Source organism: Protopterus annectens, chromosome 7.part0 (genome assembly GCF_019279795.1).
Source record: "Protopterus annectens isolate FY-2018-M chromosome 7.part0, PAN1.0, whole genome shotgun sequence".
NCBI lineage: Eukaryota > Metazoa > Chordata > Ceratodontiformes > Protopteridae > Protopterus > Protopterus annectens.
In genome coordinates this window covers 216,099,127-216,115,568 of record NC_056739.1, presented here as the reverse complement: position 1 = coordinate 216,115,568, position 16,442 = coordinate 216,099,127, and the positions used below count along the sequence as shown (strand labels likewise).

The following is a 16,442-nucleotide window of genomic DNA, read 5'->3' as shown; positions in this document are numbered from 1 at the left end:
TATTGCCAAAGGCCTATGCTGAGGAAGAAGGAAATCCCTAAGCCTCTTTTTTGATTCGGAGAAGTCCTAACTCTTCCAATGAAAATGTTCCCTTAAAGTATGCAAAGTCTCTCCAAAAGTGTAATCCTCAGGAGGAGATGCAGATGGGATGGATTCCTCTGCATCAGAATCCTCATAGGGTGGAATAGAAAACTCCTGACCAGAAGAGGAATCAGAAGAAATGGAAACCTGATTTGAAGATTTATAATCAGTGCCTTGCCTAGGCCTCTTAGCGGGGGGGGGGGGTTGGGAACCACTGATCAAGTTAATTAAGTTCTCAGCCATTTTGATGATCTGTCTTTTAGGCATAGGGGCCTGAGCACATGGCTCATGCCTCGGTTTTTTAGACATACATGTTTTTGACCTTGTTTTTGAGGCTGGCATCAGTTTAATATAGAAATGTTGAGGCCTGAAAACACCCTCAGAAGCCGGTGCCTGCTCAGTGGCTCCAGACCCATCCAAGGGAGAGATATCCGCGGGTTCAATACTCTCAGAATCTCGCAGCATTCTGGACTCTGCATGGGTCTCGGTAGAGGCCTGTGACTCAAAAGTAGCAGGTATCAGGGGCTGTGAAAGCACCTCACTGAGTACTGGAGAACCGGCTTAGGAGAAGCTTCATTTTGACCTCGACGGTCTGTGTCTGTCTTTTTCTTTGCGTTTTTTGTGAACTCCGGTAGTCGGACTGCTAACAGACGACATTTCATGATAATTAAATCTTGATCCAAAATATTTAGAAGCAAAAATATACTGACACTTAACAGTGCGTTGGTTAAATCTAGCACAAAACCGACAGCAAGGCACGTTATGATCTGGGCCTAGGCAAGGAATACAGTACAAATGAAAATCCTTATGAGGTATTTGCTTCCCACAAGTAAAGCAATTATTAACTTTTACTGACATCAGTAAGGAGCAAGAAAAAATTTCCCCAACGAGGTACTTAGCTTTAGTTTGAAGTCTTCGGTTCTGAAACTAGAATGCGAAATTTTCAGGAGTCGGCTGACTGGCACTTGCCAACTGCTTCTGCTTCGGGCACCGCCGGGCAAGAAAGACTGAATAAAATGGCGTCTGCTGCATGTTTTATACCCCTGACGACCTGACGCCATGGAAGAGGAGACAGCAACCGACGCACAACCCAAGACTTTGTTATTCAGGCCGACTGAGGACAACCTGCCAGCAGATTACCCAAATGTAATGACTGCAACAGTGAAACACAATCATCATCTGCTTCGGGCACCGCACAAGAAAGATTGATGTAATGGCATCAGCTGCATGCTTTATACCCCTGATGACTTGACGTCATGGAAGAAGAGACAGCAACCGAAGGACCCAAGACTTTGTTAATCAGGCTGACTGAGGGCTACGGCAAGCAGATAACCCAAAAGTGATGTCTGCAACAGTGAAACACAAAGAACATCTGTGAAAAGAGAAGCTACTACAGCCTGAGTTAACAGATGGGAGTTTAGTTGGGCAGGCACCCTGTGTTTGAACGTTTCGGTCCTCTCATTTAGGGCAGTTAGCCCAGAAACCTAAATCTGCAGAAAGGAGTGCTAAACACCTACATCTTAACCAGGGAACCTCCATAACCAAAATCAAAAGTTCACAGATACTCCATTCAGAGATAATCAAGGCTTTGGTAAAGGGTATCCAAAAGCAGAGCATCTACAGCTTCACATCAGGGCCTCGAGATCACTGGGACATACTTTCGCCCACAGATACTCCAGCCTCCAAAGAGGCTTTACCAGTAGACTCTTAACAGATGCATGGGCCACAAATCAGAACCAACATTACTGAGCCAAGCAGAGATGCTGGACACATTATGCTGTCCAGCAACCCACGACACCTTCCGCTTAAGTAGTCAGGGTGCTTATCTGAGCTGAGCTCTTTTATACACCAAACAATGCCAGACTAAAGATGCTACACAATGGTACTTGCGATACAAACAGCAGCATACAAGATCTAAAATGGTCAGGTGAATACAAACTTTTATATAGGGGATGTACCAACATCTGTAACAGGCAAATGTCTGCCTGGCCTGGGAGGGAGAGATGCTGAGCTCTGGAAGATGGGCCAGATGTCTGGCTACGTGTGACAGAAGTCGGTGTTCAGTACTGCTGCAACAGTTAACTATATGAAAAACATTCCCCTATGGCACAGGTACAGCTAAAGATTAAACTACTACCCAACAGACTGATATTACTTCAACTATGCAGAACAAACTCATGGAAGAGTAAACCCAAGCTAGGGCAACCTGGGTGATCAAAGGAGAGTTAGCCATGCTCACACTTATGTTCCAGGGGTAAAGGGGAGACTGGCTGGTAAGTCAGTTTAAAGCAGTAAATTGCAGACTATCATCAGGATTCAAGACTATGTTAAGTTAAATGAGATGGGGGGAAGAGACTCAAGTCTTGTACTGTTCTGAGTGAGGGAAAACAGAGGCTTACTTGAAATATTGCCATATTTAGGAAGCTTCCCTGTAATTAGGGAGTCTCTGAAAGCATGGCACCATGGCGAGATTAACACTGTTTATGTTTGAACCTCTCTGCACCATCACCAGTCGCTTGTGACAACATGCCTTGTGTGCCTATATTGAGTTCACCTCAAAAAGATTTTTTTTACAGCCTTAAAGTGAATCTACAAATTCCTTTTTGACTTTCTACAAACTGAGCTGAGGCAACTTCAGGACAAATTGCTCGCTTAAGCTCTGTGGAGATGTAGATACTGTGAAAATCAGACCTAAGCATTCACACGTGAAAACAGAATTCCATCTAGAAAACTACAACTTGTCTTAATACTATAAATGTCCAAATGATTAATTTCCTCTTTTTAAAAAGAATTCAAAGGTTTAAACAGGCAGAAAGATTACCTTTAACATGCAAAGACAGACTTACCTTTTCCTTTTTCTACACAATTAAGTAAGCAGCAAGAAAGAGGACACAGAAAAGAAAGGAAGAAAAAGAAAACGTTCATTAAGGAAGAATGAGGACAGAAAGTTAGCAAGAAAATATTCTTACTCATTTATCAGTATTTCTTAATTGTGGTAAGGCACTAAACCACAAGAACCTACTTTTTCAATCACAGTCCAGACTGTAAGCTCAAATTAATATATAATAAAGGTCACACACTAGAAATTAAACAGAAAACACTTGCAAAGTTACCTTTTCTCTGCATTTGCCTGGGCTAGCGGCTTTAGGGGATATTCCTCCAGCTTCTTTTTCTATAAAACCTGTAAAACGCTGTTCAGATTGTGTATGGAATGATACCGTTCCTTTTGGAAGTTTTTTAATTCTTATTGCATGGTTCCGTTGGGCTGACAGCATATCCTAAATTTAAGAGGACAACATCTTCAAACAGCAGTCTCAACTGCTTAAGAATAATGGCCTTTAACTATACCCAAATTTCAGACCGGCCTCTAAATGTATTACTAAAAACACATGTATATAGATAGAACAACAACATGACAAACATCATGATTAATGTTATGCATAAAAAAACAATGAAAGTGCAAAAATCAGATTAAGGTAGGACATACTTTTTAACCTACCACTATTCTTTATTTACTAGGCTGTATAACAACCTCCCCACTCACTGTCCCACTAGTTCAAACGTTCTGCAATTTTTTAGAATAACTCATCCATGTCCAAAAACAGTTCTTAATTTCATTTCAATCAAATGCAACACTTTCAAATATTAAATTTCACTAAGGGCCACAGTTGAGAATGCCAAACTCACACTACTTCAGCATTTTCCCATCATTGTCAGATGCTTGCAGACAGCGGTCTTGTGTCATATGCACAACTCAGTCAGGCATCAATTCCAGTTGGGTTTACATAATTTTAGAAGTTTCCTTCCTACCATCAATGTTAACCTAGGTTCAGTCAATATCTTGGTGGTAGTCCCTACTGTACTCCTGAGCATCCTTGTTCCATGAACCACCATATTTAATACTAACAATTTTAGCAGGCTTGTGTAACTATTTTAGCTGTCTTGTAAAAAAACACAAAACAGCTAAAATTGTTAGTATTAAATATTGTGGTTTAAAATTGTTAGCATCAAATATCGTGGTTCATGGAATAGGAAGCTCAGGAGTACAGTAGAGACTACCACCAAGATACTGACTGAACTGTCTTAGTGCATGTGTCATCTTGCTGCTAAACATGTTTGCTACAATCAGAGCTTTTTTGTTCAGTAAACACATTCTATACTTCAAAATGTTAATTCCATACCATACAAATAAAAATGCACAAATCATTTGACTCACCCTTACTTGTCAGCTTGGGACACAAAAGAATCTGAACTGGATAAGAATATCTGCACATGCTAAATTTGCTTTTCACTCCAATTGGAATCACTGGATTTTGTAATCTCAAAATAAGCAATTGTATTATACAACCCCATAGTTGGGCAGACTCTAAAAGCCATTTTTTACTTTGCCAACAGGTGAAATTGCTGTCTAAGAAGCTATTATGACTCGCACAGGCCTGAACAGTAGTTATGTACTTACCATAACTTGGTATTTGTGTTATCTGTAGTCACCATTCATCACATATGGGTCTAGAATCTGACATAGGATCCAAGCCGGCAACACAAATAGCTGAGCTCATGTTCCTCTCCTCCCATAATGCTCTGCTGCCCTCTAACCCCTCAGGTCAAGTTCGCTCTGGAGAAAGTAGACATACCAACAAGGTCCAACTAATAACCTGCCAATCCTTCAGGAAGGGGGAAAGGAGGCTGGGATTGTGATGAATGGTGACTGCAGATAAAAAGTTATGGCAAATACATAACTATTAATCTGATGTTATCCTAGTCACCCATTCATTACATATGGGTCAGAGTCCCTAGCTACCCAACATTCTCGGGTGGCCTCATGGAAGGGCATGAAGAATGATGGAGCCAAAGAAGCCCTTCCCCTAGAAACCAGGTCAAGTCCGCAATGAGAAATAAAGGTACGAGAAGACCAAGTTGCCGCTGCACAAATGTCATCCAAGGACTGACGAGTTGAGAAGGCAGCTGATGCAGCCACTGACCTGGTAGAATGAGCCTTAACTGGTCCAGACAAAGGAGAACCACATGAGGAGTAGAAGCAAAAGATGAAGTGGAAAATCCAACGGGAAATGATATTTTTAACAGCTTGGCCCTTCCTGTTGACTGAAAAAGCCACAAACAATTGATCTGAGACACGAAAAGACTTAGTTCTGTGCAAATAAAAACGAAGCTGTCGAACATCTAAGGTATGCAAAATGTATTCCCCCCTTGTTAGCATAATGTCTGATAAACTGAGGTTCACTTCAGTGGCCTCTTTTGGCATAAAGGAAGGACTGGGTCTCAAGGCCACTCTGTCTTTACGGAATTTCAAATAAGGAGGCTTAAAGGGACAATCCCAGCGTTTAAAATTCGGGTCTACACAACAGCTCACCAAAGTCACGCCTACTTTCCACGTCACTCACATTCCCACCCATGGTGTCCTTTTTCTTTTCTATATCCTGTATATTTTCAATCCCAGTCCTATTGTCGCTCCTAATGTCCACTACAGTTTGGTACGGTCCTAGCACAGAATGTTCTGATTTTTTTGTCTCACATTTTTGGTCCTTGTTTCATAAAATTCTGTTTTTTGCCAAATCAGTGGCAAACTAATGCAAAACCTGTTACTCTATCAACTTTCTAAGTTTGTAAGATCAAAGATTTAAAAAATGTCTATTTCTTGTGCGAAGAGGTTGGGAAGAGGTACGTAAGGTTCCGTCCATGCTTTGCAACTACTCCGTACAATAATTTCGTTTTTAGAGCCATCGCTCGTTGTGGTTCATTTCTACAGTAGCCAATAACCACAGTGAACAATCTTTGCAAACTTTCACTGTCCAAAGCAGTTGTTCCCCTTTATTTTAGGTATTGTCCAGATTTCTTGCTCTAAAAGGCAGAGAGGTATGGTAAGGTTCTTCCCTTGCTTTTCAGCTACCCATTAAATGCATAGTTTAGTTTTTAGAGCGATCATTCATTGTGGTTGGTTTCTATACTAACCACAATGAACGATCACTGTAAAAAGTAAACTTTTACTGTCCAGAGCAGTTGTTCCCCTTTATTTTAGGCATTGTCCGGATTTCATGCTCTTAAGAGGCTGAGGTTCTTCCCTTGCTTTGCAGCTACTCATTAAATGAATAGTTTAGTTTTTACAGCGATCGTTCATTGTGGTTGGTTTCTATAGTAACCACAATGAATGATCGCTGTAAAAAGTAAACTTTTATTGTCCAGAGCAGTTGTTTCCCTTTATTTGAGTCATTGTCCAGATTTCGTGGTCTAAGACATCGAGAGGTATGGTAAGGTTCTTCTCTTGCTTTGCAGCTACTCTGTAAACCAGTACTTTAGTTTTTAGGGCTATCGTTCATTGTGGTTGGTTGCTATAGTAACCACAATGAACGATCGTTGTAAAAAGTAAATTCATTCTGAGGAAGAAAAAATGGTGCTGCATATGTCTTTCCCCTCTTCTTTCTATTGAAGAAAAACTCATGGAGAAAATGGCAGTTTGAGGAGTTACTTACTGGAGAGGGAGTCAAAAACGGGTGTTAGAAGTGTCCATTAATTGACTGAAACTTTGTCAAAGAGATAAATGGAATATTATTTCTATTATTTTGGATCGGATGGGAAATGGGTGATCTGAGGTTTTCATAGTGCCTCGTCGCTCTCAAATTTTGTTGGCTCAAAATGGCTTGAGCTGGTTTCAGTGTAAAGTGTTAATATGGCTGGCACTGGGAGAGCTTACAGTGAGAAATGATGAATGCTAATAGTTGTGTATATAACTTATTTACATTAAAAATGAGATGTAAAGTCCCTTTTGATCAAAGATTCAGCACTCCAAGCCATTTTAGGTAAGGTGTCGTGGAGAGATTGAGACCGCTGGTTATGGTTGTTGGCCTCTTTAAACATGGTTTTATGCATCATTAGTACACAAGTTATGTACAAGTTGTTGTGTCTTTCGGCTTTTCCCGGTTAGGGGTCGCCACAGCAGAACTCTGGTCCACTAATGATTGGCAGTAGATTTTTACGTGCCGAGTTGCCTTTTAAACAAAAATATTGCTGCCTTTCTAACTCAAAAACATGCAGAATAGGGCAAAAAAGATTGCAATTTTTCATTTTTCCAATACTCATACATGTATTACTCATGAATACTGCAGTCTGTTTTGGGTTTATGAGAAATATCCCACTCTCTCAGTCCGCTGATAATCTAAAACTGCGTGCTTAAACAGAACAGCACAAAGGTAGACTAAATAGTGTTGTTGCCTCACATTACTTATTTTTTTCCAAATCTGTTTCCAACCAGGGATGCCTTCTTTGCAAAGTCTGCATGTCTTTTCTATGTCCAACTGAGTTTTAACCCAATGATGTGGCTTCATGCCACATCACAAAGACATGCTGCCGGTGACTTGGCAACCTTTTAAATTGCCCGTAAGTGTGCATTCATGTCATGTGTGTGTGTTTTCTGTAATAAACTGTTCTGTCCAAGATTTGTTTCTCTGCCTTGCACATAATGAGTGATAGTTCATCTTGAAATGGCTAAAGTGGGCTTTAAAAAAATGAGTGAATGTCAGGGTAGGCTAAGATTGGATGACTGTTCATAGGGCATTCAATTTTATCTAAGCAACACACGACACTTATACTGACCGAACAAACCCACTTCAGAACAATGCATTTCAGATAAAATGTATCCCTCATTCATCTCTTATTAATTGAAAAAAAGAAAAATACAAGTGTTGTGTTCAGTGTATTACTTAGCCCTTATCCTCTTAAGTAAATTTCTCCAGTGATTTTTGCTATAAGTTCTGTGATGGAATATGAATACCACATTAAATTTGTTGGTTATCGTTTTGCGGTTTGCCAATAAACACTGTTTTAGTAAGATATATACCCTGACAGCATTATTAACTTCTTCTTTAATAAAGGCACATTTTAATGGCCTAATAACAGTGAGATAATATGCAATTAAAGTTGGTATTATTGCAAATGTGACTTTTTCTGGATGAGTTCTATGTAAACAAAGAGCTTCTATAGCAGCTTTTAAAAAATATACTAAGGAATGGGTATTGGATAACTGAAATACAATGCATACAATCACTGTTGCATGCTTTGTCTTTATATCTAGTATGAATATGAACACTTGTGTCTTAGATTTATACATGTGGTATCTAATTGTATTAAATTTTATGTTTGTCTTTAATAACTACTAAATTATCAACTGTACTTAATTATATTAACTGCAGTGGTGGTGCTGCGGTAGCGTTGTCACCTCACAGTAAGACATTGTCCTGTTGGATTCTCAGCTAGAGCGTCTTCTGTATGGAGACATGCGTGAATGTGCGTATCTTCGTTGAAGGTTGTGCGTGTTATACATAAACAATATCGGGAGCATATTATTTTTTTCTGATAATGACGGCAAGTGTTGATTTACAAAAATAATTTTGTTACATCATGGTAGTTTCAATTAATCTTTGATTTCCACTTGTGACGATATTGATATTAGATTTATCTTATTTGAAGTTCATTTTGCCACTTGTTCACTTATAATGTGACAAAATGGAAGGACTGTGAATCTTCATTGTATCACTGTGCTATAACTCATTTAGGGGTATCGTTTTGTGCACGTTAATGTTGGTGTATTGAATGGCTGTTTCAGTTGTTTAGGAAAGTGGTTTATTAAGTATTTTGGTATTTCCAAATTAAAATGTGCAGTATGATAAAATGTTTTACATTTCAACGATAAGCTGAAAACCTGGGCAGACCTGTCCTTGGGCTTATGGGGCTTGGGCAAAGTGGGTAATTTAGACTATCTGCATCATAGCTTACTAAGCACTGGATAGGTAAAACCAGCAGGATGTACATTTGAATATTTCGGTGCGACAGACCACAGGTAGGCAGGTAGTGGATCCTTTTTTGTTATGTGGCTTGTGACAGTTGCCATACTAGAAGTTGTTTCTATTAGGACACACCCTGATGAGCAGTAGCAAGCTCCTCACCTGGTGTGACATGGGTCAATCGTACAATGGCAGGACTGTTATTTTTCAAGAAGTGTTTCCGTTCAGGTTGTATTTAAAATGATATTAATAAAACAAATTGTAGTGTCCATGGGGAGGGGCTTGTGTCCCCCCAAAGGACTGCAGGGTACTTATAACTGTGTAAAGTGGGGGAGGCAGTCCCCTTGCTGGATGTAATGCTTGTGTGTGCCCCTCTTTCATATACATTGTCAGTAATGCTCTTAGTTTGTTTTTATTTTCTAATTTTCAAACAGTAAAGAATTAGTACTGCAATTAAACTACCCAAACTGACAGACCCATCTGGATGTCAATCAAGTTGGCACCGCCCACATCTGTGCAGAGTACAACAGTGTGACCTTGGGTAAACAGTTGCTGCCATCCATCGGTTTATGGGATAGCGTATAGCCTTAGAAGTCAGTTTAAGATATAGTTTGACACACTCAAAAGTGGTTTGGTTGTAGTAATAACACTGGTAAAATTTTGACTTGGCAACACAGAGCTTGTCATTTGATGCCTAGTATTTGGTAAAAGGTTTACCTGTGCTGTGTTGGTACATTGTTCTCTGCTTTAAATAAATTTACTCTTGTTGAGTCAAGTTGGTAGGGAGCTGTGTATGGGATACCTGTCCGTGTCTTTTTTTATTGTTTAGCAGGCTAAGCCATATGATCTGGCAGATGCCATGTAAGGTTAAAGCTGTGAACTGCAGTTACTGTGGTACAGGGTTTGATTTCCTTGGCTCTTGTTTGTCTGTTGTGTGCCCTTGAGCAAGTCACTTAACTAGACATTGCTTTTGGTTCGCCCCTGAAAAAAAAATTGTGTCCCGTGAGCCTACCTGGTTAATAAATGAGTAGTGTTATAATCCCTTTAGCATGTAGGGTATGCAGTCCTGGTGTCATTGTCTTGATCTTTTCCTTTACTCAGCAAGACGGCAACATCCGTAAACAGGAGGAGAGACATTTGAATGCTCTGAACTTAATGGCAAGAATGTGAACATGGCTCTCGGGCCTTCAAAATAAGGTTGCATAGGAATGGATGGTGTATTCTGTAGGTAAGTATAGTGGCAGTAATAAAAAATTATTTATGAGAGTGAGGGTGAGTTTTTGTGAAGTTTATGTTACCCCGCTGTCCAAGTAAATAGCCATTGTCTGTTTATGCTATACATGTGGTATTGGTGAAAGAGCATACACAATTCTGAATAGTGTTGCATCGGGGGAGATGAATTCTGTCTTTGGGAATAGTAGGCCTGGGTCAGTCAGAGGGCAGTTTAATCATCAAGAATTTAGTGTCTATTTCTGGCAGTTTGCTTAGATGTGGACCCCACATTTCTGCCACTGAATATAGAAGAAAAACTAATCCCCTACAGTGTGATTTTTTCATTTAATCAAACTTTTCTGACCTTAATGTAAACTGTCAGTATTAATTGTTGTATCTCTTTCTTTGTACAAGAAGAACGTTTGACAAATTTGAAGTTTGCTTATGACAAAGCAGTTAAATTGGTCAGCGCAGTGTTTTAAGCACGTTAAAGACACTTCCTCAAAGTGATTAGTTCTTCAGTTTTGCTCTGTGCTGGGTTGCCTTCTGTACAAAGAATTTGTAGATTTTCACCAGGTGCTGTGGTTTCATACCAAATTTGAAAGATGTGGGATATGTGAATTGTCATTCCTCCAGTTTTCCCCTGGTAGTGCTTTTATATCGGGTTGTGAGATGTGCACCTAGAAGTGTGTATGTTACATGAGAATGAGTTCTCTTGACCCCAAAGTGGATTAAGCAGGTGGAGAATGAGCAAGTTACTCTTTCTGGAAAGGAGCAGCACTGCAACACTTTACACTCTGGTAGTTTGGAAATGTAAAGCAAATTGATGTTTCTTCGTAAGTTTACATTCGTTAGAAACAAATGTGGATATTGTCACTACATTCCAACTATCTAAAACTCTCAACTAGTAGCCATTGTAAGCATTAAGAACTCTGTTTTTCTAGTATTCGGATTTGGGTTCAGAATGAATGGAAGCATGCCGTTTCTCTGCTGTATTGATATATTTGCTTATTTCAGCCTTTGCGAACATTGTTTTTTTTTTTTTTTTTTGAAATACTTTCAACTATTTAATACCAGCCTGTCCCAGTACCATTTACAAAATGTCTGAAACCCGCCACTGCACCGCATTTTAAAAATCCCCATTTTTTTTTCGTCTCTCTAATTCTCTTTAACTAGTGGCACTAACTGTATTTTCCACTCCATATTTAATATCTTTTACCAAGGTAGTATACTGGCATACAGTACTCTAATTTTTTTCATAACTTTTTCTCCTTTTACCTTTTTGTATATGTATCCACCTGTTGATTTATAACTAAATAAATATAGTTGTCTGTGTTACTTTGTAATGTAGTAATGTTTTTGGATAGTGTTGTTACAGCACTTGTGGTTTAGTTTTATGAAAATCCTGTGTATAGTGTCTGGTCATGTTTCGTTCTTGCATTGGCACTATTTACTTATTGATATTTGATTATCAGAAAAGTCTGACCGAGTAGGAGCCCATTTACAGACGATGCCCATGGAGAAAACTCTGAGGTATTACAAAACATTTTAAAAACAAAAGTGAAGATGTCGGGTAGGGTAGGGTATGAATAGGTATTTGTTCACATTTAGGGTTATAGTTTATCCTGATGTTCAGCATGAACAGAACCAGCTTTTGTCTAGGAACTCTTTCAGAATGATTCTGAAGGATGGGTAGTATTGACCTGCTGGATACAGATAAGGGGTTCTAGACCTTAGCAACATGGTACGAGTACAGACAGTGCCCGGCAGATTTGATAGGTTTGTGGACAGACGGGAGTTTTTAGTCACTGGTTCATGTGGACCAGCTGGGAACATAGCTGTCCAGCACTAAACATTCTACACAAGCAGATGGGATTCTGGATAATTTTATAGGTCGGAAGAAGCTGTTTATATGGGTAGTTCTGACCTATTTAGGCTTTTAGTGCTATACAGTGATGGGTTCTGAAAGGGGTATTATCTGCAAATTTAGCAACTTTGTTATAGCATTGTTCAAATGTTGATTTTTTTTTTTTGTGCTTCCTGAAGGTTAGTAAGGGTGGGAGCACTCTAAAGAAGTGTGGGGAGGAGATGAGTAGTGTCAAGCGTAACTTTAGTTGCATCGGTGAGAGAGTTTTTGGCTCTATAAAAACATCTCTAGTTCTTTTAGTTTTTTAATTCGATCTGCATATTAAAATTGATTAAGATGATCATCCACTGTTATCTGTAATAATTTATGTGAGAAATTACTTTAGTGGGCTGTATTATCAAGAAATATAACTTTAAATTTTGTTTTTTAAATAGGGGAGAGGTTTTAGGGGTAGTAGTATTTTTTTAGTGGTTAAGCATAAGTTGTGAGTTACAAAGCCATCTTTCAGTTAATGTTTCCTGAGTAATTTGGAGGTGTTCATGTTGTCAGATGTACTGTTTTAGGGCCTATTGTGTGGATGTGTGGAGGGTGTTGGTGGGAATGTTTAGATGATGGGACCAAGGACAGAGCCTTGTGGTACATCTGTGGTGACTGGGAGGTATGGAGAGAGAGAGAGAGAGGAGTACCATTTTACTGGTTGATGCCTATTGGAATGGTAGCTTTTGAACAAGAGAAGGGTTGGCGGAGAGAGACCTAATAAGGACATTTGAAGTAGAAGTTTGTTGCGACAAACTGTCGAAGGCAAGAATAGAAATAAGGAGAAGGCTAGTTTGCCATTATCTCTAGCTTTATTGACTGTATCTATATAGGTGAGAAGTGTGGTGTTAGATCTGTGGGAAGGATGGAAACCATGTTGTGTGGGCGATAGTTCTCCAAGAGATGGTGTAGTAATTGTTTTTGAATACATTTTTAAGTATTTGAGAGGAGGTATAAGATATTTATAGGTCTAAAGTTAGTAATGATTTCTTCCTTTGTGTAGAAGGATAATGTGCGACACTTTCCAGAGAGGGGGGTGTGGGATTTATGGGTTGAGACTATAGGCAGTGCTGTTGGCTGCTATTTCAAAGTACTTTCTTGGAAGGTCATCAGCTGAAGTAGAGCATGGTTTGAGTATTTTTATATAGGATGTGGGCACAGGTTTGAAGGTGAAAGTGGATGTGGTGATATCTGGCTGCTGAACAGGGTTAAGATAAGATGTTGGGGAATCATTGGTTAGAGATTCTATACTGTGTATGAAATATGAGTTGAATTGTGTTGTGGCTTCAAGTAATGAGTTATTGGGAGAGGGGTCAGGGTTGAATTTATGGACAGGATGCAAGATTTCTTTAATGACTGCCCAGAATTTTTTAGGGTCATGTTTACTATTCTGAAAGTTATTGTAGTATATTTTTTGTTTCCAGTAATTTACTTTTTAGCACGATTGTGAGGCATTCTGAAGTCTTTGAGATAGTGATGTTTTATATTATTGCCATTCTTTCCATGCTTTTTCTGTATCCCATTAGCATTTTATTCTTTGGATAATCAAATTGTATTTGTTTTTAGTCTTTTCCTTCTAGGAGGTGCAAAGCTGTTTAGGATACTCGGAAAAGTTGTATTGAATTCATTTACAGCTTCATTTAAAAGGTTGAGTTTTAGGGAGTTCTGGTTAATGGATGACAGTATAGTAATGAACGTTTCTGGGTTAAATTGGAAAGGTTACTTGTTTTTATAAACATGCTGCTTTAGGCGGATGTGAGAGATGTCTGGTTGTATTTTTAGGAGATAGACACACTACCTGAGGTGGTGTATTTGCTGGGGTCTGGTACTATGATCCAGTCGAATAAGGAATTTGATGTCTTGCTATAATGTGTGTGGCTATTGATTTAGTGTGAAACCAAATACATTTACTCATCTAGATGTATAGGAGTTACTTTATGTTCAACCAGTTGACAGTCACATATCACCTAGTAGTATTTTTCTTGTGGAATTATGGATATACAAGATATAATGTGTTTTAGCATAGCTCTATTGTCACCAGGAGGGATGTAAAGAACAGTATTACGTATTTGTTTATATTTGTTAAATTTCAGGAAAGTAGTAAGGTCTGTTGAACTGAATTTTAGTATAGGTTTGTTGTAAAGGGTAATGTGATAGTTGGGGAACATGTTATAGCCGGGAGGTGTAATTTTGGAGTTGTGGATGTGTGTTTAAGCAAAGTTTCAGTTAGAGCAAGAATATCAGGCTTGGGTTGAGTAATCAAGGCATTTAGCTCAGTAGTTTCATTTCTTCTGCTTCTTACATTTGTGGCAGCAGGATGTTAGATTACCGGGATTGGGATGTGACCATTTGAAGAGTTAAATTAGTGTATGGAAAATAATTTTCTTGGTGCTCATTGTGGTAGGTGGGGCCAGGATTAGGGTGAATGTCTCCCCCTAGATGGAGTTTAGTATGTTGGGGAATTATTGATGCTTGATTTATTTATTTATTTTTTTAATTGAACTGGAGTTTCAGTCTATATTTGGAGTAAAGATGAGGGACATCATTAAATGGGCTTAGTTGGATGTGTGGAGAGTGTAAGGAGTAAGTATTAGTAAGTGATTGGAGACAGATTTGAAGATATGTTAAGAGCTATTAAGTCATGGTAGGATGAGAGGTGGTCCAGTAGCAGGACAATAATAGAGGATAAGCTGAGGAGTCACATGACTAAGTAAAGGATTTGTGTTTTATTGTATTTTATAGTTGGCAGAAAATGGAGAAGTAGGAATCAAGGAGGAAAAAGAAAAGTTGCAGGGCAGAAGGATATTTAGTGGTGGTGGAGCCTGAAGGCTGATATAGGGTACATAGGAAAGCAGCATTCTCAGTGAAGGGGGGTATATAGGACAGAAGTATTTTCTGTAAAGGAAGAGTTAGGTCGTCTTAGTGTTAGGGAGGGGTGTGAGTACAAGTGAATATAGTTTGAAGCAGCATGTCAGGAAGTTGGGAATTAAGTAAAAAGAAATGGGAGTATTTGTATGATAGCAGTAAGGTTGTTTGTGAGGATTAGGGAAAAGGGGTCCCAAGTGAAATTCTATGTCTGAAGTGTAATTGAGTAAGAGGGGGTGGGTGTGAATTGGCGGTAGGGAAACGAAGCAGGTGTAGCTTCCACCCTCAGGTCAGATTATAAAAGAGTAATCAGTTTATCGCCAGTACAAAGCAATTAACATGTTCTACTGTGTACCAAACAATCAGCCAGGAAGACTTGTTGGTAAAGAGGACAATTGCAAACTTAGTAAGTGGCCCTTTGTGTGCAAGAACTATTCCGGGGGTTGTGTTAAAGCCAGTTTCCAGCAGAGGCAAGTGTGTATTTGAATAGTTGAAGTTAAAACACAGTTTCTTCTAATTAAATTTGCTTACATTGTACAAAGACAAAATTCTCTGTGAAAACAATGCAAGTGTAGAAATTGCCTCATATACACAGACAACCCTTCTCCTCCTATCACCCAACACTACAACCCGAGAGAGATGCACTTACCTAGGCAAATTGGAGGTAAAGCTCTCTCCAACCAAGACTGAACTTGACAGTCAAGTGGAGAAGCCAGCCCAAGGAACCACAGCTCGGACAGCGGAATGGATTCAAACAGACAATTTATTGAATAAACAAAAAATGAAGCTCCGACAAGAAACAATGTTAACCCTGGTTAAGCGCTTTCATCTGCCAATAACAGACTTCCTCAGAACCAAGAATGCATCTGTAGTTACCCTATTTAAAAACAGTTTGGCGCCAAATTTCATGCTTTACTTAAAGGGCTATAAACATAGCCTAAAATAAACATCTTATATTTTGTAAATAATATGTACAAGAATCACTTCATACACTATTATATAGTATCCTAAAAAACACAGTCTACATGATGAATCAGAGTCAATACAATAGCTTAACATATAATAAAATGCTCAATTAATAAAATGCATAAGAAACTCATAATGGAATACAATAGAGTGTATTGAAAATAGAATATATTAAAAATGTATTAAAAATAAAATAGGTAAAATTCATGAAGTACTAGACAATGCGAGTTGAACAATTAAAAACTACTCTACAACAATATATGTTTGTAAGAGGTATACATGAATACATAAATAATCTTAACTGCAAAGATACTAAAATAACTCAATCTACAGCTTATTAGCAGTGATGGTGTATGTGTTGAGAATAAATGTGCATTAAAAATATATAATAGAGAAATAATTAATAATAATTAATAAATATTGAATAGTAATAAATATTAATTAATAAATTTTAATTGTGAATATGAATATATAAATATGAATATAATTATGAATATAATAATCCTAAAATATGACAACATATTGAAATTTTTTAAAAATATATGTGAATATGTATGAGTTAAGTATCAAAATTAAAAATTAAAAATGTAGGAAACAAATCAATCCAACAACAAGAAAGG

The 16,442-nt window shown here is 38.3% G+C and overlaps 1 protein-coding gene across 1 annotated transcript in view; it reads right to left on the bottom strand.

The window, feature by feature from the left end:
• The window catches only part of CSDE1 (cold shock domain containing E1), a 2,062,269-nt gene that overhangs the window by 716,008 nt on the left and 1,329,819 nt on the right, over nucleotides 1-16,442 (bottom strand). Inside the window, exon 11 of the mRNA XM_044076154.1 lies at nucleotides 3,195-3,359. Within this exon, the coding sequence (XP_043932089.1) occupies nucleotides 3,195-3,359 (165 nt within the window). The remainder of the gene's footprint in view (nucleotides 1-3,194; nucleotides 3,360-16,442) is intronic.